The following is a 20,899-nucleotide window of genomic DNA, read 5'->3' as shown; positions in this document are numbered from 1 at the left end:
CATCTTAGACAGATTGGGAACTGAGAATCAGAGAGGCCCAGGGGCTTCCTTAAAGGTACAGCACAAAGTAGGGCAGAGGTTAGGCCCAGACAGAACTGGAGGCAAAAGGAAGGAGCTGGCCTGGGCCAGCCTATCAGCCCCGGGGTGGTCTGGGAGTCTGCAGACGTGGGCCTCAGCAGGGGTGAAGAAGTCAGGGACAGGGCCAGGTCCCAGGAAATGCCTGCAAATGGCCCTGGACTCTCCCTGAAGGGGGGGGGGGGGTCCTACGGTCAGCATTTTAATATCTCAGCTATTAACATTTTAATGATCATTTAACATCTTATAATCAGCAGCGAAAAGAGAAGCTGAGAATCAGAACTAGTTGCAAAGTCTTTTCCTCCTCCCACTTCGCTAGCAGGCTGCCCTGGTGGTGCCCACTGCTGCTGGTGAATGCCAGGCCCGGGGTGACAAAACAAAATGTGGAGAGCCGTCTGCAGGATGGGGTGGGTGGTCTTTCCAACTGCAGGTGAGTCAGCTGCCTCCTGGATTCTTTCCCTCCCCCAGGAAAAGAGAACCTGCTGCTTGTCTTCTTGGGGACAGCAAGGGGTGGGACAGACAAAAAACATCTAGAGGGACCAAGTCAAGGTGCACTATGCTTATTATTAGGCTATCTGGGGTGAAGGGGTGAAAGGCTTCCGGGGATGACAGCACCCAGAGCTCTCAGTGGGCCGCAGCACCCATCCAATCTCCTCTCCAGGACTGAGGAAGAAACTAAAAAAGCAAATTGTTCTTTTCTGTTCTCCACCCACCTTCCCCCCAAGGCGTTGCTGCTTGGGAGCTGTAAACAATGAGCTATTTTTTCCTCCCCTTAGAAAATCTGAGTGTCCCTTTTCTATACCATCCAAGGGAGTTCTCTTTAGGTGCAGGCTTCATACATTCAAAACCAGCTGACGTTCCAGCCCCAGAAAGTGAATAATTTCGAGTCACGCTACCGTCTGGGCTCTGGATTGCACATTTCTTAGTGTTAAATAACCTCCTAGAGCCAGGATCCCTGGATAAATATCTATGCGTTCTCGCTCACTCATTCTCTCACACACATTCCCTCTTTCTCCTCTGGCAGCTCCCTCCCCTCACCCTCTCTCACACACACTCAACCCAACTCCAGCAAAGAGCATTGCACAGAGGATGCTGTTTCCCAGCTGAGAGGTCACCAAGGGACAGGGTGGTCTGCCAGGCAGTTCCTGAGCTCGCTGTTGGGACGACATTTTGGGGGCAAAGCACTTTTGAGCCAGAAGCAGCCCTTGCCTGGGCTCAGACCCCCAGGGCTTCATCTCCATGACTGTCATGCCTTGCCCACCACTGGAGAGTGGCAGACTGGATGGCCACTGCCCTTGGACCCCCTGGTGGCCACAGCGGTTGCCTGGCCCAGGGGGCCTTCAGAAAGGTGACCTTGCTCTGGCCAAGGCCCGTTGGCAGGCCAGGCTATGGCCTATAGATCTTAATGACATCCTTGATGGGCCGCCGGCAGATGGGGCAGCAGGCACGAGCCTGCCTCTTGAGCCGCAGGCCACAGCTGTGGCACAGACACATATGTCCACACGTGTAGATGACTGTGTCCACTTCGCCGTCAAAACACACCGTGCACTCGCCGTTCTTGCTGCCTGCCGGCTCTGGTGGGGAGAACACGGGGGACACTGGGGGGCTCAGTGGGGAGCTGGGTGCGGTCACTGCAAAAAGGGAGAACAAGACAGACCATAATAATGTGGTTTTCAGGGGGGCTCCACTGGGGCAAGCCCCAGAAGCCAGAGCTTCTGTGGCCGAACTTGTGGGGAAATAATTTTGAGAGACACTTGGGTTTTTCTTCTGGGCTTTGCCCCTTCCCTACCCTCCTTCCCCCAAGCATCAAACACCATTATCTCCCTTTGGGATACGATATGTAGATATCTCCTCCCTCCAGATGAATGTACATCCGGGGAAGGAGAGGATGCAGGGGGCAAAGGTGGCCATCCTTGCTCAGTCTCAGGAAGGTTCTGGCACAGCTGAAGGAGCCAGGGCAGCCCCTACTCCCTCTAGGGTTTATACCTCCTTACCCAAGGATGACTCAGATGCTGAGGAGGACTGGTTGACACTGAAGGCCATATCAGAGTCGCTATCATCCTGGGAGCCGCTGAGGGACCCTGATGGGGATGTGGTAGCAGGGCTGGACTGCAGGGTGCCTGAGACCAAAGAGACTTCATCAGGGGAGGTGGGAGGTGGGTCCTGTTCTGCTAGTCCCTGGTTCTTTTGCACCTTAGCTTCCCTATCTGTCTAATGGGGGGGGGTAAAAGTTACCTCCCAGGTTTCTGCTAAGGACTGATGGAACCGTCTATGTGGGGTGGACACCTATTCTTTGCCTGCTCAGCCTCCATTCCTGTTTATTTCAGAAAGAGTACCAGGATTTTGTTTTGGGGCACGGACTTCACCCTCACTCACATGATCCAGGCCAGGCCAAGAAGAACTTCCACCCCCTTGGTCTCACTGATGGTTTAGATAAGGGTACATAACCCAGTGGAGGTCAAAGAGGTCTTCATGAGAACAACTACAACTGCTGGGAAAGAAGGGTCTGGCACCGTAGAGCCTGCTTGAGAGGCTCTACATAGGGGAAAGTGAGCTTTGGGATGGGATCCTGCTGGCATGCTTTCAAAACCTCAATCCAGCTGCTCCTGAATCCATATCCAATATAGTCCCAGACTTTTGAGGTGTGTGTACCCATACCTTTCCCTTTCAGTTTAGGGCACTTTGAGTGGGGTTTTGTCACTTTCAACTACAAGATTCCTGACTAGTAGTATTCAACAGGAATGAGCTTTCTTCCTTGCGTTCACTGCCATTTTGGGTAATAATGGCTTATTTATTAGGTGAGAGAGATGTTCCTTCCCTTACCCTACTTGAGGATGGATGGACAAATAATGGAGTGCTGGGGTTGCTGTCAGGTAGAAATCAGGACAGCAGGTCCCTGGCCTCCAAAAGAAGTTGCTTCCATTCTACCTTCTCTTCCTGACCACTCAAGGACTCATCCTGGTTGCTCTGGAGGTGCTGGGGAGGAACGTAAGGAAGACTGATTCTAGGCTTAGTTCTTGCCAAAGCCACAGTGGAAACTTAGGCAACTCATCTCAGGGTAAATGATGACTATATCTGGTCATCCCTTAAACAACAACAACAACAAACGATGACCTTCCTTGTTGTTCTTCTGCCTACAAATAGCGGTCATTGATGTTACTGCGTATTAAACATGCTGTACATGGCAGGCACCTGCTGGAAGCATTATATTAACCTCATCATTTCACCCTCCTGACGATGCCACGATGCAGGTGATTACTCCCTCTCTACACAGAAGGAATCCAAGGCTCAGAGAGGGTCTGTGATTTGCCCAACATCTTCATGGCTGACCAGCTATCTGACTGGGACAGTGAGTTAATCTCTCTGTGCTTCAGTTTTCTTTCCTGTGGATGGGATAGTGATACTGGTCTCACAGAGGCATAGAGTATAAAATTCAATGAGAAAACATGAAGTGGTCATCATTTCTGTTACCATTTGGACTGACTTCTTGAATCATGAAAATGGAACGGGGCTCTCTGGGAGCCTTCCCTGACCACCACCTCCTTTCTACCAAATGGGAGACAAGGCCCTCTGCAGTGGCCCACAGCATTCCATCCAGGGGTGTCTGTAGGATCCCCCTGTGCTTAGCCTGTGTCCTGTCCTCTGCCATGCCCCACCCTGGAGCCTAGCGCCTGGTCCACAGCTGGGGGGTGCTCCATGTCTATTGGTGGCAGGAATGAAGGCAAAATCGTGCCAAAATAAGATGGTTCAAGCCTCCATCCCATTTTCTGTAGACGCTGTTATTTTGATGTCCTCTCAAGTGTAATTGTATTTGCTTTTTCTTCTACAACTTAATATGCCTCATGTATGTAAAAAAATAAATATGTGATATAATAAGTCATAACAACAGAAATAAAAATTGCACTGACCATCTACCGACTGCATGAAGCCGTCCAGGCCCTGACCCCAGTGGGAACTTAGGTCGGTGTGGGCAAAGGGTGGGCTTGGGAGCAGCAACATGACATCCCTGGGACACTTGTTTCAACTGCATTTCGGGGCCACCCTGACTGAATCAGAAACTCTAGGTGGAGCCAGGAGGGTGCTAACATGCGCTCAAGCCTGGAAAGTGGGCCTGGGCTTCCTCCGTGGCTCAGCTACCCAGCGGACGGCCCCGCGCATGCGCGGTCGGTCGGGGAACTCACCGAGGAGGCGCAGCTGGCCGGCGGCGCCACCACGCACGGCGAAGAAGGCCCAGAGTGCCTGCGTGGTGTCGACGCACAGCAGGCGGCCGCGCGGGCGCCCGTTGACGCCCAGGAGCACGTCGCCGCCGGGCCGCAGCGTGAAGCTGAGCGCGTCGCCGCCGCTTGGCACGGGCCCGGCACGCGCCACCACCCAGTACTCCTTGCGGTCGAGCAGCGCGTCGGGGTCGGCCGGCAGCTCCGCGGGCCGGAGCCCGCCCGGGTCGCACGACGTGATGCCGAAGGCCAGCGCGCCGGGCGCCGCTAGCCCCGGGCGGCCCACCTCCACGAAGAGGCTCTCGCCGGGTCGCAGCGGGCGTTCGGAGAAGACGAGCGTGCGGCCGCCATCGGGCCGCGGCGCACAGGCCACTTTGCGGTCGGCGTACAGACTCACGTCGGGTCCGCGCGTGGCATGGAAGCGCAGATCAGCCTCGAGCAGCGCCGGCGACGATGCGGGCCGCGGGCGCTCGCGGGGTCCGCACGGGATGGCAGCGGCCGAGGCGTCGGCGGGCAGCGGGCCCAGGGCGCGGCCCAGTGCCAGGTGGCCCAGCTTGGCCACCACCTGGTTGTTCTCCAGCTCGTTGTTGTCGAAGTTGGCGGCGTCGTGGCTGCTGGGCGGCAGGCAGGCGCTGAAACGGGCCTGGCTGAGGCGTGCGGGCGTCAGCGTGTCGGCGAAGGCGCTCTCTGCTCCGGGGCAGAAGGGGGGTGGTGAGGGTGCGGGCAGCTGGCGGAGAGCCCTCGGTGCCCCCACTGCCCCTCGCCCGCGCCCCATAGCCCCTCACTCTTTTCTAGTTTATGTGTGTGCTGATTCAAGAACCACAGGTGCACAGACTCTGAGTAAGCACAATCCTGTTGACTTCTCTTTGGGTTGGGCAGGTGAGGCCTTTTCTGTTTTTCTTCCTTCGTCCCTCCCTCCCTTCCTTCTTCCTTTCTTCTCCCTGCCCCTACCCCCCTTCCTTGCCTCCCCCACTCCAGAGGTTTTCTTACACTTTGGAAGATTTGAAGACCCTTTATTGTTGGCCTCCCCAGCTAAAACATAAGCTCCATGAAGGAAGACTTTTTGCTTTTTATTTGTGGCCTTATGTGACAGGTGCTATGTTAAGCTCCCTTGGTGTGTTATCTGAGTCCTCACACAACCTGTGAGGTGTGTTCTGTTATTACCAGCCATTTAGCCAAGAAAGAAGGTGAGGCACAGAGGGGTTAAAGAATGCGACCAAGGTCACACAGGTACTGGCAAAGCCACAAGAACCCCCAGCTCTTTAGCACTGTGCTGACACTGAAAGAACGCAGCACAGAGCCCTGTGCCTGGGTGCTGCACAAACATTGAATATGTTAGCTTTCTGCGAGACAGCCTCATTTTATAGGACAGAAAACTAAGAGTTTTAAGTCCCCATCATGAAAATATTTTTGAATAATTTTTAGTGGTATGGAACATGTTCTTGATACTACATATGATATAGTTAAGTAAAAAAACAAAATAGTGTTTCATTTAGGTAATACAGGTTCTTCATACTTTGGTAGATTACTTGCCAATTGTCTCTCCAGCAAGAATGTGAGTCCTTGCCTGTCTTTTCACTATCACCTTCTCAGGGCTTAGCAGTGTGATGGGCATAGACCTCCATTCTTTATTGGATGGATGGATGAATGAATGAATGAGGTTTGAGGAAGACTCCCACTCTGAGTAACAAATCAGGGAAAGAAACAGTCATTGAAGTATTATGAAGTTTTTTTTAGTGATAAAGATATCCTCATTAACCATAATAAGTAAAGCAAGAAAAAGTGTTTTTCAAACTTCTCTAACTAGACCCCTCTAGCTAAGATTTGTCATTCTGTAATTTATATCATGGAAAAAAACTATTCCTCTTTTTAGTTTTCCAAATATAAAATTGTCATAATAATGAATATGCTTTTTCAAAAAGCATGCCCTAGCCCCTAGTGCGAGTCTGGTATGTTACTCGCTACTCCATCTGCAGAAATCTACAGGGCAGATTTTATAAACTGGCCATCCCTGTTCTGACCCTGGCTCACAGAACTGTTTGTTTGGCTTACTGGTATATTATTCAATATTTCTATAATAAATATATATAAGTCTTATCAGAAAACCCCAATATTTTAAAAAAAATCTTTTTTTTAAAGATTTTATTTATTTATTTGACAGATGGAGATTACAAGTAGGCAGAGAGGCAGGCGGGGGGGTGGGGAAGCAGACTCCCTGCTGAGCAGAGAGCCCGATGCGGGGCTTGATCCCAGGACCCTGAGATCATGACCTGAGCCAAAGCAGAGGCTTTAACCTACTGAGCCACCCAGGCGCCCCTAAAAAATCTTTTTAAATCAATAGTTAATAATGTGGGAAAACACCAATGATATAACATTAAGTGAACAAAAGAAGATACAAAACTGAATATATCATTTGATTCCAATGGTGTATGTATAGGATGCATAGAAAAATACAGGGAGGAGATACATAATCTGAGGATGGTTATCTCTTGTTGTAAATTGACTTCTTTACGGTTTTAGATTTTCTCACTTTTCTCTAGTGAACATGTATTGGTTTTGTAATCAGAAAAAAAAAAGGCACATATAAAAGACTCATGTGTTTTTTTTCTTTTAAAGACATTTTTGGTAAGTGGATGTTTCTCACGTAGCATCCACTTCTGGTGGAGCCTCCTGATGCACTTTCCCAGGCCTCTCTGTCCCACCCATCCTGCTAGGCAAGCCTCAAGGCATTATCCTTGGGCTTGCCCTGGGCCTCTGCCCTTGCCAGTGTCTGCTGCTGTCCTCCACCCCAGTGCTGCTGCTCCTTGCCCCAGCAGCTCTACACAGGAGTCCATCCTTCAGTGCAGCATTCTCATTAAGAGCATGGCCTGTGGAGATGGTTCAGGTCCTGGGTTCTGCCCTTCCTGGCTACGTGACTTTAGGTAAGTCACTTAATCTCTCAGAGCCTCGGCTTCCTCAGCTTCAAATGGGATAATCCTGGTCCCCCTCCCTCACGTGGTTACAGAGTGACATTAGATGTTGTTATGAATAGTGTAGCCCAGAAGATGGGACAAAGTAAGTGCTCAAAACATGTTAGTTATTATCACTATTCCCTCAGCGCTTTTTGAACAAAATGTATAGAGCACTTGCCATGTGCCAAACACTGTGCTGGGTGCTGGGTAAAGAGAGGTAAACAAGCAGGCATGGCTTCTGTGTTCATGGAGCTCCCCTTGCAGTGGGTGAGGCAGACTTTAATGAAGCACTGACATAAAACCACGTAAGGACAAACTGTGATGAGTGTTAGTAAGAGCCGCTGTCCTGCATGGCTCTGTAGAATGAGCATGCTTCAGTGTGGGAACTCAGACTCTGAAAGGCAAGGAGAGTTACTCCACATCATGCAACCAGGGAGTGACAACTGGAGTTCTCTGAGTGTGTGTGAAAGGGGGCACTTGGTCAAAAGTGAGGCCAGAACGGGTCTCTGTGAAGATGGAGTGAAGACCTGAAGGTCAAGGGAGTAGAGGGGTGCCTGGGAAGTGGGATATAACCATTCCAGGCAGAAGGGATAAACTGAAGAAACAGCATTTCTGAGGTGAAAGGTTAGTCTCTAAGACTGGTCTAACAACATATGTGACAGCATTTAGGCTAATACCCGGCACACATCAGCCCCTCAGAAAAGGTTGGGCCTCCTCATTTATCTCTGTGCAAGGAACTTTGTCCCCATCAGACATTGTCCCTGAGTGAGACAAGCCCAAGTCAGCACACTTCAGAATCCACCTCTCAAAAGATTCTCTGTGGAGAATCAGAAATCCCACAATACCAAGAGACCCCCAAGGGAGCTTATCAAGTCTTCCTAACCTCTAACCTGTGATTTGCCTCCAAACTCTCTAGACCTGATGAAAGTACATACATTTTTTTGAAACCCTGCCTACCAGATGCAATTCTGTGCATTATCCCCATCAATCCTCACCACTATCTCATGTAGCTCTGCAAAGTGGGTACTTTTCACAGCGGGAGAACACCGAGGCTCTGAGAGGTGGAGTGAGTTATTTAAGGTCACACAGCCAGGGGTGACAGAAATGGGATTCCATCTTAGGCTGTATGACTCCAAAACCAGATCCCCTGACCACTAGCGGTACTGCCTCCACAAAGTTCACCTGTCTTTGTTCCACTCTTAGAGCTGCCAGCACGTGGACTCAGCCTTCGGCCAAGTCGCTCTTGGAGTTGCAGTCCCCACGAGTTTAATATGATCTCTGAGAGAATGAGTCTGGCAGTTCTGTTCCCGCCCCAAACATCTACTAAATAGCAGTCCAGGGGCGCCTGGGTGGCTCAGTGGGTTGAAGCCTCTGCCTTTGGCTCAGGTCACGATCCCAGAGTCCTGGGATCGAGCCCCGCATTGGGCTTTCTGCTCAGCAGGGAGCCTGTTTCCTCCTCTCTCTCTCTCTCTGCCTGCCTCTCTGCCTACTTGTGATCTCTGTCAAATAAACAAATAAAATCTTTAAATAAATAAATAAGTAGCAGTCCAAGGCCAGGCACAGGGAGACTGAGGTGGCTAAGATTGGCTCCACAACCTCCAACTCTCCCTGGCCCATATACAGAGCCTGGCTCTGGATCTGGGAGAAAGTTGGATTCTTTCCTTTCCCTAGCTCTCTCAGGTCAAATATATCTGGGACTAGATGGAAGCAGAGCTGAATTTGTCTCAGGAGAAACCATATTTGTGTGAAGATGAAGGAAGCCAGGAATGAATTAGAGACAGAAAAGACCGTTCATCAGTCACTCATTGTCTCCAAAGGTGTTTTAGGACATGCTAGCAGAATGGATGTAAGGAGAGGAAAAGAGGAATTAGGAATGACTCTTGAGGTTTTGGACCAGTCAAGCAAGTGGGTGGTGCCCTTCAGTGACAGTGGGGATGGCTGCCTGAATGTGTTCAGTGTGGAATGCCTGTTGGATGGCAGGAGGAGATGTGAGTAGGTAAAGGGAGGCATCAGGGCTGAGAATATGGACTTGGGAGCCAATATCCTAAAGATGGGATTCAAAGCCTGGTGACAGGCTTGGATCATCATCTGGAGAAAGGGTAGATGAAGATATGGTCTTGCTTTATGATGGCTTATTAAACTTCACATATGTTTTGTACACTTTTCTACATGCATATTGATAGAGAAGAAAGTGGACAATAGAACCCTGGGGTTCTCAGCATACGGAGACAGGCAGGGAAGAACCAGAAAAGAAGCCAAGGAGGAACAGCCAAGGATTCAGGAGGAAAACCAGAAGCCTGTGAAGCCAGGAGGCATGAGCAGGTCGGAGAGGCAGGGAGAGATGACCTGTGCCAAAAGTGAGAGGCCAGGTAAGAGGACAAGCCTGAGCTCTGGATCTGACAGCATGGGGCTGAAGGGAGAGCTTGCAGGCTGAAGTCTGGTGAGACCATGAGGACAGCTTGGGAGCAGCCAGATTTCAGTGCATGAGGCAGAAATTGGATAAAATCATTGTGAGGAAGTACATGAGCACCTGCTACCCCACGTGTCACTGCTACAGCTGGGAACAACTTTCTCCAAAGTACCTGCTGGTGAACTTAACCCAGGAGAAGATGAAAATGAAGGACTAAAATGCTGACAGATATTGGTCATCAAGATCAAGTCCAGCCAGACTGGGTCATTGCTAATTGCATTAACTGGTAGAGACCAAATTTTGAACCTCTTCAGTATCCATTTTTTCCTGTACATACTACAAAGCCTAAGGAAAAAAGTTGTTTTGGTTCAACTTCAAGAGGAAGCCTTGTTTATAGTCCCTAAAAATTACAAGCTGGTAGCTATACCATTGTTTGAATTGCATGACAATACACCAGGCTCTGGACCATCATTTCTTGTCTCCTTCAACTTCTGAACAAGTTCAATTTTATATACAGCTAAATTCTGTGCAGTGGTGAAACGAACACACAGCCATACACAGTGTAGAATGAACATGGTAAAAAAGTCTTTTCAGGGTTATTTCTTTCCCATTCCCTAAATTGCTACCTACTTCCTACTGTTAGAATAGTAGAGTTAATGTGGAGAACCATATTATATATGGCCATGTATATACATATATACATATATATGAGAATGTATATACATATATACATATATATGTATATACATGTAGTATAAACAAATGTGATATATAATTTATTATTGTTTCTACTCATACTTCTTTGTACATTAAAGTGGACTTCTTTCTTTTTGTATTTTCTTTTACATTTCACATTAAAATTTTAAAATTAAAAAAATACATATTACTGGGATAGGATAAAGAGGATTGGAATGAGCCAAAGAGGGAGGTGGAGAGGATAGCAAAGATATTTTTGAAAAAATTTTGCTCTGAAGCAGAGCAGGGAAATGAGAAAGTAGTTGGTGGAGAAGATTGCCAAGGGCATTAAAAAAAAAAAAAAAGATTTACTTATTTTAGAAAGAGCACAAGCCAAAGGGATGGAGGAAGAGAGAATCTCAAGCAGACTCCACGCTGAGCACAGAGCCCAACGTGGGGCTCAGTCACTTGATCCTGAGATCATGACCTGAGCCGAGACCAAAAGTTGGAAGCTTGACCAAATGAGCCACCCAGGTGCTGCAAGGGGATTTTTTTTTTTTTTAAATGGAAACCAGACCTCTTTTATGTGCCTCATGGGAACAATTTTGTGGAGAAGGTGAAAGTGAAGGTGGAAAAAGAGACAAATGATAGGAGCAATGTCTCCAAAGAGGCAGGAGGGAACAGGAGCAGAGCTCCTTCAGCCATGGCCATTGGAAGGCTCGCAGCAGGGCAGGGGTATTAGGGCTTAAAAAGGAAAGATGCAGATGCCAGGTCTGTGGGCCACTGAACCCACGCTTTCTGACAGAAGACTGGACCAGGGGAGACAGACCTCCACTGGACCCTGTCCGGTCCTGGATGTGACCTTAGTTTCCTTCTGCAATGTGAGGACCTTCATCCCTGTCTCATAGGTCCGTGGGAAAGGTTAATGGCAGATCTGTGGAATAACAATGTACTTGGCACTGTGCCTGGCACAGAGTAGGCCTTCAGGAGCCTGGGAAACCACAGTCCTTCAGGCAACCCTGCCAGGCAAATGCCTTACTATCAAGACAGGGAGCTGGGTGCTGGCCTAGACCATTTAGAGAGAATACATTCACTGCAAAATCCAGTTCCCGTGTGCTGCTCCCCACTGAGGCTCTGGATGAAGCCACCTGCAGCCATTCCTCCCTGTGTGCTGTGGGATGCTCACAGCTCCCATGCTGAGGCACCCCCCCCCCCCAGGTCCTGGACCCAACCCTCTCCCCTAACATGACCACTTATCAGCTGGGTGACCTTGAGCAAGTCCCTGCCTCTCTTTAGGTCTCAGTTTCCTCACTTGAAGCATGGGGTGGTACAGTTGACCTGTAGGCTTTATATCTGGATCCATAAGTTCAAGTCTTGGCCAAACACTTTGTTTATAACACTAATAAATAACAAACATCAACTCTAACACCACCAACTGATAGGTAACCTTGGTCAAATGATCCATCTGTGCAGGGTCTGCAAATGGGGACGATGCTACTTCCTGCCTCACGGTGTTCTAGTGAGGACTGGAAAACAACATCCATGTAGTTCCCGGCATAGTGCCTGGTGCATAGTAGGTAACTAATTTAACAAAGGGGCTAAACGCTTTCAAAAAGGATAAATGGCTCCCCTACAAGGCCTATATAGAGCTACTGTTTCCAGGTGTATGGCATCCAACCCCCCTTCTTCAGGCCCAGTACCCAGCTTTTGAGAGAACTGCCCCACACCTACCTCCCGACTCCACTAATTACCCTGAGGAGGAAGCCTTAACTTGGCCAGTCACTATCCCACTGCCTGACAATGGAGAGCAATGACGCTAAACCTTGAACTTTAGCTAGACCTTGTAGGAAAGCAGCTGCTCCGCTAGATTTGCTAATCTGGTGGGATGACGGACATGGGAATGGAGCTGCTGGTGGCCTTCCCCCCACCCCAAAAGGGAGCCCAGCTGAGGATGATGCTAATAAGGATGGCAGGGCAAACAATAAAGGGAGGCCAATATTTCAGGTGCTGTTCATTGAATGCCTGCATCAAGCCAGCTTTACAGGTAGTCATTCTCCTGAATTTTCTGTCACATGAGACATTTTTTTTCCCTGCTTGAGCAAGATTGAACTGTTTTTTGCCACTTAAAACCAAGGATTTCTGACAGCATAACCTGCAATGCCATGGCCTTGGATTGGTGTTGCTTATTCGGTCTGACCAGCCTTCCACCACTGGGCAGAGGAAGGACAAAGGGGCTATATGGCAGTGACCACTACGGAATTGTCTGGAAGAGGGACAGAGGTGCCTCAGGACATGGGGCCTGAACTCCAGAGCTCCAAGAAAGAGCTTCCAGAGGAGCCAGGGACAGGAGGGGGAAACCTGACTATACCTGCCTCTCCTGGGTCCAGGAACTACTAAAGTCAACAGAAAGTCATTTGCCTGGGCTCAGCCCCTTCTCTTTGGCCCAGAGGAAAATCTAGAGAAATCAGTTCCTCAAGATGGACCACTCCGGGGTCCAGCAAGGCCATCCTGGTCTGTGCCCCAGACAACGGTAAACCCCAGCAGCCACAGTACAGCCCTGTGGGAGAGTATGCACTGCAATGTAGTTCACTTGAGGGGATGGGGGGACTGGTGGCATCCTAGTCCCACCAGTGCAGAAGCTCATAGGGAATAAGAAACCAGCAGGTCTACAACAGCACAGACAGATCTAAAAATGAGGCAAGTGGAAAAAGAATAATGGAATAAGAATCTTTGCACAGTCTCATCTATCTATGCATGTAAAACTCTACATGTTTTTATAAAAATACTAAACATAAGAGTAGTGCCTATCTGGGCAGGGGAAGGAGTGGATGCGAATTTAGAGTAAGGATTGTGGATGAAGGAGTAAAGTCAAACCAGAGAAGGGGCTTTTGTGGTCCAGGGACGACCCCATGCTTTGCACTGACATGTCTGAAAAACTCAGCTCAGCACCCAGCAAGGAGGAGAGACCGGCACCAGTGCAAAGGGGACTGTTGTGGTCACAAGCCTGGCCACATCCTGGGATCACCTGAAGAGTCTTAAGAGATCTAAAGCCTGGGGCCACGCCCTGAAGCACCGATTGAATTGCTGTGGGTGCTGCCACAGCCAAGAACCACGGAACTAACAACAGACGAATGCATCTGGGTTCTAATCCTGGCTCTGCCACTCACAAGCTTGGTGGTTCTAGACAGGTCACTTCCCTTTTGTGAGTCCTAAATTCTTTATCTAAAGGGGCTAAATCCCCGTGTCTTGAGGAGAGAATGAGCAGGTCACCAGAGAAGGCACACCAGACACCGGGCTCTGTAGCTGGAACCCCTTGCAGGAGGAGGCTGGGCTAGGAACACAATTCCATCAACTGAAAGAAATACATGAGGCCTATGCACTTTTTCTTTTTGAGACTTAACTTTAGCTCAAGTTCCAGGGCAAATAAAGGTCCCCCCCTTTCTACAAGCCAGGGGGGGATATTTCCCAGATGAGGGGTGCCAGATAAAATCCGGGATGCCCAGTGACATTCGAATTCCAGAAAAACAACAAATGCTTTTATAAGTATGTCCCAAATATTGTTTGGGACATACTTGTACTAAAAAAATCCTTTTCTGAAATTCACATGTAACGAGGTGTCCTGTATTTTTATTCAATTTGACAAACTCAGATGACACTTGAGCTTGTTGGTTTTCAGTCTTTATCTAGTGAGGTCTGTGAGAGGTGAGGACAGGGTAAGGGGTCTCTATTCTGGGGTTTTCTATTCTGGAGTTTCATAGCTGACAGTCTCTAAAGGAACTATGTCAACTCCTTGTTCCTTGTGAGGAAAAGGAGATCAGAGGGCTCTGGATTGCACAAACATTGGCTGACTTGTATTTATCCACTTGGTACCTTAGACACTGCCATTAGAAAGCCCAGTTCTAAGAACTGGGAGAGGGAGATCCCATTTAGGGTGGGATTTCTGTGGTTCTCATGTTGCCTCACCCCTGCTGCTACCAACAGTAGGGTATCTGTTGCCTGAACTCAAGCCATTAAAAAATCATAAAAAAGCTTACCTTCCTTATTTTTATTATAACTTTTTTTTCTGATCATGAGTTGTTAGTAACTTTGGTGGTAGTGGTGGCAGTGGTGGGGACCACCCATAATCCTTTTACCCAGATGTACCCAATGGCAATTTACTCTTCCCCTGGGAAGGAAACATTAAGCTTTGATCACATGCCAGAAATGTCCCCATTATCTCATATAACCTTCAGAAAGAAAAATAACTTTATTGCCCTTTCTGATTGTAAAAGCACCATAAGCTCTTCACACATATTTTTTGGTAAAGTAACTCATAGAGGTATAAAGAAATGAAATTCACCTAGAATCCTATCACTCAGAAATGGAATTCCTTCGAATCTTACTTGTACACCTGGTCCTGTAACACAGGTGCTTCCTGTCAGCCCGCACATCTCCGGGACTACCTGAAGATTAGGAGACCGAGGAGCTGTCTACCACATACACTAGTGTTCTAGGGGGCTCTCTCCCTTTCCTCCAAGGGGCTTGGGGCGTTGAAGGGGGTTCAATAAAAGTTTGCTAAGTGAACAAATGTGTGGGGGAAGAGTCCATACTCCTCACAGATTTATTCAGATTAAGACCTCAAAGGCGGCTTCCAGTTCGTAAATTTTCAAAAAGCCCTAACCCAGATTACAGGGTGGATAGGATTTCTTGGTGGTTACTCGAACACATGGGCTATATGAGAAAGCAGGTGAATGAGGTATGATCATTTCCCTGCTCTGCATAGAGACCTCCAAAAAAGAGTGACAGGAGATCAAGGAGGCTTTAGAAACTTACATCTCCTGAAGGTGAAATGCGAAAACGTCTATGGAAAAGAGTCGGGGGGAACATGGTTGAAATGCTCAAGTAAGGCCCCAGCTTGCAGGCTGGGTAGCTATTCACAGGCTGGTTTGCCTAAGGCTGGAATTGAGACATGTGCTTAGCCTCACATGCTAATGGGCTGAGATTCTGCTTTCTTAGCTATTATTTCTCAAGTACCTTCTATGTGCCAGACAGTGTGCTGTGTCCCTTTCATATACCCTCTCAGGTCACCCAACAATGCCAGGAGGCGAGTACTACTACCATGAACCCATTTTACAGGTGAAGAAACATAGAGGTTTAATCACCTGGCCAAACCCACAGAGCTGGCAAGTTGGCAACCAGGTATAGCACAGAGGTCTGTGTGACTTTCAACCTTCTATTCTTAACTACTCAGAAGTTATGCCTTCCTTCTTCGGGGAAAGGAGGGCACAGCCCGGGTGCATGCATTTTCCGGCCTTGCCCAGTGGTGGTGCGGGTGGTAGTGGTGAGCGAGGTGAGTGGGTCAGAGTGTTCCCTCAAGGCGCAAGGCAGAAAACCCAGAAACCGCCCAGATACTCAGATCCACCAACTATGGTACCTCTCTATCATGGGATATTACTCGGCAATTAAGACGGAACAAACCACTGATTCACACAGCAACAACACGGATGAATCTCTAAAATAATGTGCTGCGATAAAGCAGCCAGACAGAAAGCGCATATACCGTATGATTCCATTTATGTGAAGTTCAAGAATAGGTGCAACTAATATATGGTGAAAAGTCAGGACACAGGCTGCCTCCCAGAAAGAGGGGAACCTTCCTAGGTTATGGCGGTTATATAAATCCATCCAAACTCAAACTTAAAAAACAAAAACTTTAGATCTGTGGATTTACTGCAGGTAAATGACAGGCAGAGCTGTGTCCAGATGCTCTGAGAAATCTGATCTCCCCTTCCCCAGAAATCAAGGCTGGGCTGGCTCACATGTAACCTATGAGTTCAAGAGCTAAGGTCACAAATACAAAGCAGGTCAGTGGTTGCCAGGGGCTGGAGGTAGGGAGAGAATGGGGAAGGACAGCTTCATGGGTATGGGTTTCCTTTTGTGGTGATGAAAATGTTTTAGAACTAGAGGCGATTGTTGTCAACTGAATGCCACTGGATTGTACACGTTAAAATGGTTACTTTGACATTATGTGAATTTTAAATCCTTTAAAAAGGTAAGAAAAGAAAAAAGGTCTCAAGGGCTTCTGCCCCTATGGATTTTAGCATTAGTGGCTGCCTCCTCCGTTAGAACCACGGCTAGCCAGCCTTCTCTGCCTGCCTCCCCAGTGGACCTGGAGCCCCTTACCGGTGGCCACTGTAGATACACAAGGACTGGGGCATACATTTGATTGCTAAGTGGATGTGTGAGTGACTGAATGAAAGAGCAAATGAATAAGTACCTGTGTGAATGATTGAATACAACGAATGAGTGTGCAAACACATGCATAAGAGAATGAGTGAGCAAATGAACAAGAGAGTGAAGGAATTAGCAAAGGAATGGACAGGGCCTGGACTCTGGACCCAGCCCTTGTGGGTTTCAGTCCTGGCTTTGCAACTCAAGTTATTTAACCTCTCTGTGCCTCAGTTTTCTCACCTGTAAAATGAGTATGGCAGGTTGTGGTAAAATAATGAGTTAAAATGTGTAAACTGCTTAGAACAAGGCTTGGCAAAGTGAGCCCTTCCTGTTTGCGAATATTGAAAAAAAGACACGTCCATGCGCACGGAGAACCAGTGCCTGGTCCGGCCCGCAACCTACCGAGGAGCTGCACCTCATCAGTGATGCCATAGACGTCGATGAGCGCCCAGAGCGGGCCGCCCACGGCCACGCCGCAGTGGAAGAGCACGGGCTCGCCGTCATTGACGCTGTAGAACACGCGGCCGTGGCGGTCCGCCCAGTAGGCCAGCACGGTGTCGCGCAGCGCCAGGTTCTCGGGTAGCGCCTTGGCCCAGTAGCCAGGCCGCGTGACAAGGTCGGGGCAGGCGTACTTGGGGATGTCCTGGGCGCTCATGAGCGACGGGTCATGCGCCGTGAAGCCGAAGCGCAGCGCGCCGCTCCAGCCCGGGCGCACGGCCACCAGGCGCAGCCGCACCTGCTCGTACAGCCGGATGGGCCGCTGCGTGAACGTGACGCCGTTGCAGAAGCTGTTGCGTCGAGTGGCCCGGCGCGAGTGGCCGTCCAGCCGCACGTTCTTGCCTTTGGCCTGTGCGTGGAAGCGCGGCGCTTCACCCAGCACTGGGCGCCGCTCAGGGCCGGGGCCACAGCACGGCCGGGTGGCCAGGAGGCGAGCCGGCGGGCTCGGGTCTGCGGAAAGAGACAGGCAGGAGGATGAGGGCCCTTCAGAACTCCATGAACAGGTTCGTCTTTTTAAAAGTCGTTTCCTTTTTAAATTCCATCTTAATTAGACACTAATAAACTCTGAGTAGGTTCCAGCTACCGCCAGCCTGCCCAAGGCTATCACAACAAAGTCACTCTATTCTGTGACTCCCCCTCTTTCTCCCCGCCCCCCCCCCGCCCCCCAGCCATTTACCCATAGAAAATGAAGGCATTCTTTATAAGCAAGGTTGGCTTTTCTAGAACATGCACTGTTGAGGATTCATTTCTAAGGGAATTTTGCCCCAGAGGACCTGGAGAATCTCGGGAGGGTCTTGGTTCAAAGGAGCGGGCTGCTGGCCACAAACTCAGGTGCCTGAGAGTTGAGGTGGGGGCTTCATCATTTCCACCTGTCCTCCATCCCAGGAGCAGTTCCTGGCTCTGGCAGCCTGGGAGACGGCAGGGTGGGGAATTATTGCACGAGTCTCTGCTGCTCGTTCACAATAGCAGCTGAGTACAGTTTTCATGGCAAGGACTTATAAATCACAGGCAACCCCTGGCCCATAGTGGTCTGCAGTCATGAGAGAAGAATAGTCACGTTAGGGAATGAGAGGCTGTTGTGGGGACCACTCCTCCCACACCCAGCCATGAGGTTCACTGCGCTCTGGGCACACTGTTGGGCTTCCACTAATACTGAGACAAAGGGGAGTGAGGACAGGGGAAAATGAAGAGAGGTGTACTGATGAGCCAGGGAAGCTATGGTTCCCCTCCCCAAGCCTGTGGGGGAGGTAGAAAGCCATGCTGGGAAGCTGGAGGCCCCTCTCCAAACAGAAGCCAGTAATCCCTAGAAGACAAAATATAAGGACAGAAGCCAAGGTCCTGCAGAAGGAGAAAAAAAGAAAAGAATTTAAGGGACTCTAATCATTCGTTTAACAAATCTTTAATGAGCAGGTAGTGTTTTAGCCAGGTACCATGCTAGGCATCGGAACTACAGTAGTATCCAGGAAGGATGAGGTTCCCATTCTGAAGAAGTGGACATTCTGGGGCGGGGGATAAAGACAAGAAGTAAAACGTACTCTAACTGGTGGGAAGCGTGACAGAGAAATGCAGTCAGGAAGTGGGGAAGAGTAAAGTACTAGGTTCACAGAGGGCCTCTTGAAGCAGTGACTTTTGAGCAGAGGTGAAGGGATTGAGCCATGAGGGTAGCTGGGGGCGTGCGGGGGGAGTCCCTTCCAGGCAGGGGCAAAAACCAGTGCAAAGACCCTGAGGTGGGAATGAGCTGGTGTGGCTGAGAAACAGCAGGGAAGCTAGCGGGCTGGTGTGAGCAGGTGTGGGAAGTGGAAGCAAATGAGAGCAGAGCTGGAGAGGGGAGTGGGGGAGGGGGAGGAGAGGCCGTGGTTGCTGCTTGTTTTTTAAGCCAATTTACCACAGTGAAAGGGATGTTACTGGAGGTTTCTAGCAGATAAGTGATGAGGCTGCTGCGTGGAGAGGGGACTGCTGGCAGGGGGTGGTCGAGGGAGCTGGGGGCTGAGGACAAGTCTACTGGATTATTCCAGGCACAGATGATGAAGGCTGAGATTGGGAGGTGGGGAGGTACCTGTCAGGGTGGCTAGAAGGGGTCAGATTCTGGATATGTTTTGAAGGTAGTAGAGATTGCAAATTTTGAGGTTTTAATAAGCAAGGAAATATTCCATATACTAGCTTTGGGTGGTTAATATAGTCGAAAAATAAGACAAAATGGATACTTGACGGGGAAGCAGAGAGGTGGTGAGGAGGGATAGGGAGATACTAGGGTTGGATCCTGGAGGGCAGGGGCTTTTTCATTTCATCTTTGATTCTCCCTGTGTGTGCCAGGCACACTTCAGGCACTGGATATATCTCAGCTGCTGCCTCTATTTTAGAGCTAGAGCAGACCTCAGAAATCCTCTTCTCTGATAAGCCCATTTTTCAGATGGGGAAATGGGCCCAAAGAAGGAGAAGGGCCTGCGGAGTTCAGGGTCAGTAGGGGTCCGGGCAGACCACCTCTGAGGCAGGAGGCAGAATGGCAGAGGTTACTTCCACCCAAGGGGGATAAGGAGAACATCTTTTGCTTATAAGCCACGTCGAGCCAGGTTTCTGATATTTGCAACCCAAACAGCCTTGATTGATAGTAACCTTGTATGAGGCAGGAGGGAGAGGGGGCTACGAAGGGCCTTCAGCAGAGCAGGCTGAAAGGCAGGGCCTCCCTGGGCAGCAAGGAGGGTGAACCCCGAGCCATACTGCGGGCCATCTCCAGAACCACAAGGATAAGAGCAAGGGCCGGTTGGAGAGCTGTTTCAGGGGACAAAAATCAAGCAAGTCGAGGAAGTACAACCCCAGTGTAAACCATCAAGAGAGGCCGCCCAGGGACCACAGAGTCCACCTTCTCCATGCACACTGTAGCCTCGTGCAAGCCACCCAGCTTCTCTGGGCTGAGACTTCCTCCAGTGTCCACAGGCTGAATTCTCCCCAAGGTCCCCACAGCTGGCACAGTCTCCAGGAAACACTAAATATGACCACAGATCAAAAGCGCTTCTGAGCACCAAAGCCCACAAGCCATGGTTATGTGATTATTTTCCTCTCCCTGACATCACTGCTCTTTCCTCAACCTTCTCTCTCGGAGAATTTCTTTACCCAACAGCTTGGGAATCCTAATAGATGTTCTTTTAGAGGGGGCTGGCGGTTGAAATGAACGCTGGCTGGGGAGACACACTGCTTTGGTCCTACAAGGGGAAGTTTCCTGTAAAACCAGCTATATGTTAGGATAAAATACAGCCAAGTGACCTGCGAAGTTTACATACTTGTTGAATCTTGATAATACGATCCAACTTCCTTTAGGGAGTGAGGGATAAACACTCTTTCTACCTGCTCAGAATCCACTGCCCTGACATGAGGTAAAAAGATCAGAGTGAAAGTGTCCAAGAGGATGTGTTATTTATACAAATTGAAAATGCTTAAGATGAAAGAACAATAAGTAATCTCACTGTCTGGTTTTAGCTGGGCTCGGGGAAAGTGGCTTCCACAAGAAACAGAAGTATGAACGCGGACCTCAGGGACCCCGCAGAACATCCTAGTTTGGAGATATCAACAGAAAACCTCAAGTTGAAACGCCACAGCCATGTTATAGAAAGTTCAGCAGGGAGGAGAAAAATACCTCCTTTCTCTCTCCCTTTACACCCTAACTCATGTGGCATTTTCCATGGTCTCTGTCTGGTCCTTCTCCATGGAAGGGCTGCTGGCTGTGCCCTCCCTCTATGCTGTGCCTCATGCTAGATGTCTCCTGGGACATGGGATTGTAGCTACTTTTCAGAATCTTCACCTGCAGGATTTTCTAGGCGAGAAACAAAGCTCCTGGCAGCAGAGACCCTTCCCCTCGGCTGCGAGAAGCT

At 49.4% G+C, this 20,899-nt stretch overlaps 1 protein-coding gene and 1 pseudogene across 1 annotated transcript in view; one reads left to right on the top strand and one right to left on the bottom strand.

The window, feature by feature from the left end:
- Positions 1-490: 490 nt before the first annotated feature.
- Positions 491-20,899, bottom strand: part of NEURL1B (neuralized E3 ubiquitin protein ligase 1B) — a 34,456-nt gene continuing 14,047 nt past the window's right edge. The window contains exons 2-5 of the mRNA XM_032851818.1: positions 16,938-17,483; positions 4,257-4,976; positions 2,070-2,195; positions 491-1,706 (exon numbers count right to left, since the gene is read on the bottom strand). Of these exons, the coding sequence (XP_032707709.1) occupies positions 1,462-1,706; positions 2,070-2,195; positions 4,257-4,976; positions 16,938-17,483 (1,637 nt within the window). The 3' untranslated portion in view covers positions 491-1,461. The remainder of the gene's footprint in view (positions 1,707-2,069; positions 2,196-4,256; positions 4,977-16,937; positions 17,484-20,899) is intronic.
- LOC116864397 lies at positions 7,472-10,267 on the top strand (annotated as a pseudogene).

This window comes from Lontra canadensis, unplaced genomic scaffold (assembly GCF_010015895.1).
Source record: "Lontra canadensis isolate GAN:19392208 unplaced genomic scaffold, GSC_riverotter_1.0 scaffold5, whole genome shotgun sequence".
Taxonomy (NCBI): Eukaryota; Metazoa; Chordata; class Mammalia; order Carnivora; family Mustelidae; genus Lontra; species Lontra canadensis.
The sequence above is the reverse complement of the archived record's forward strand: the minus strand, read 5'-3'. Positions and strand labels throughout refer to the sequence as shown.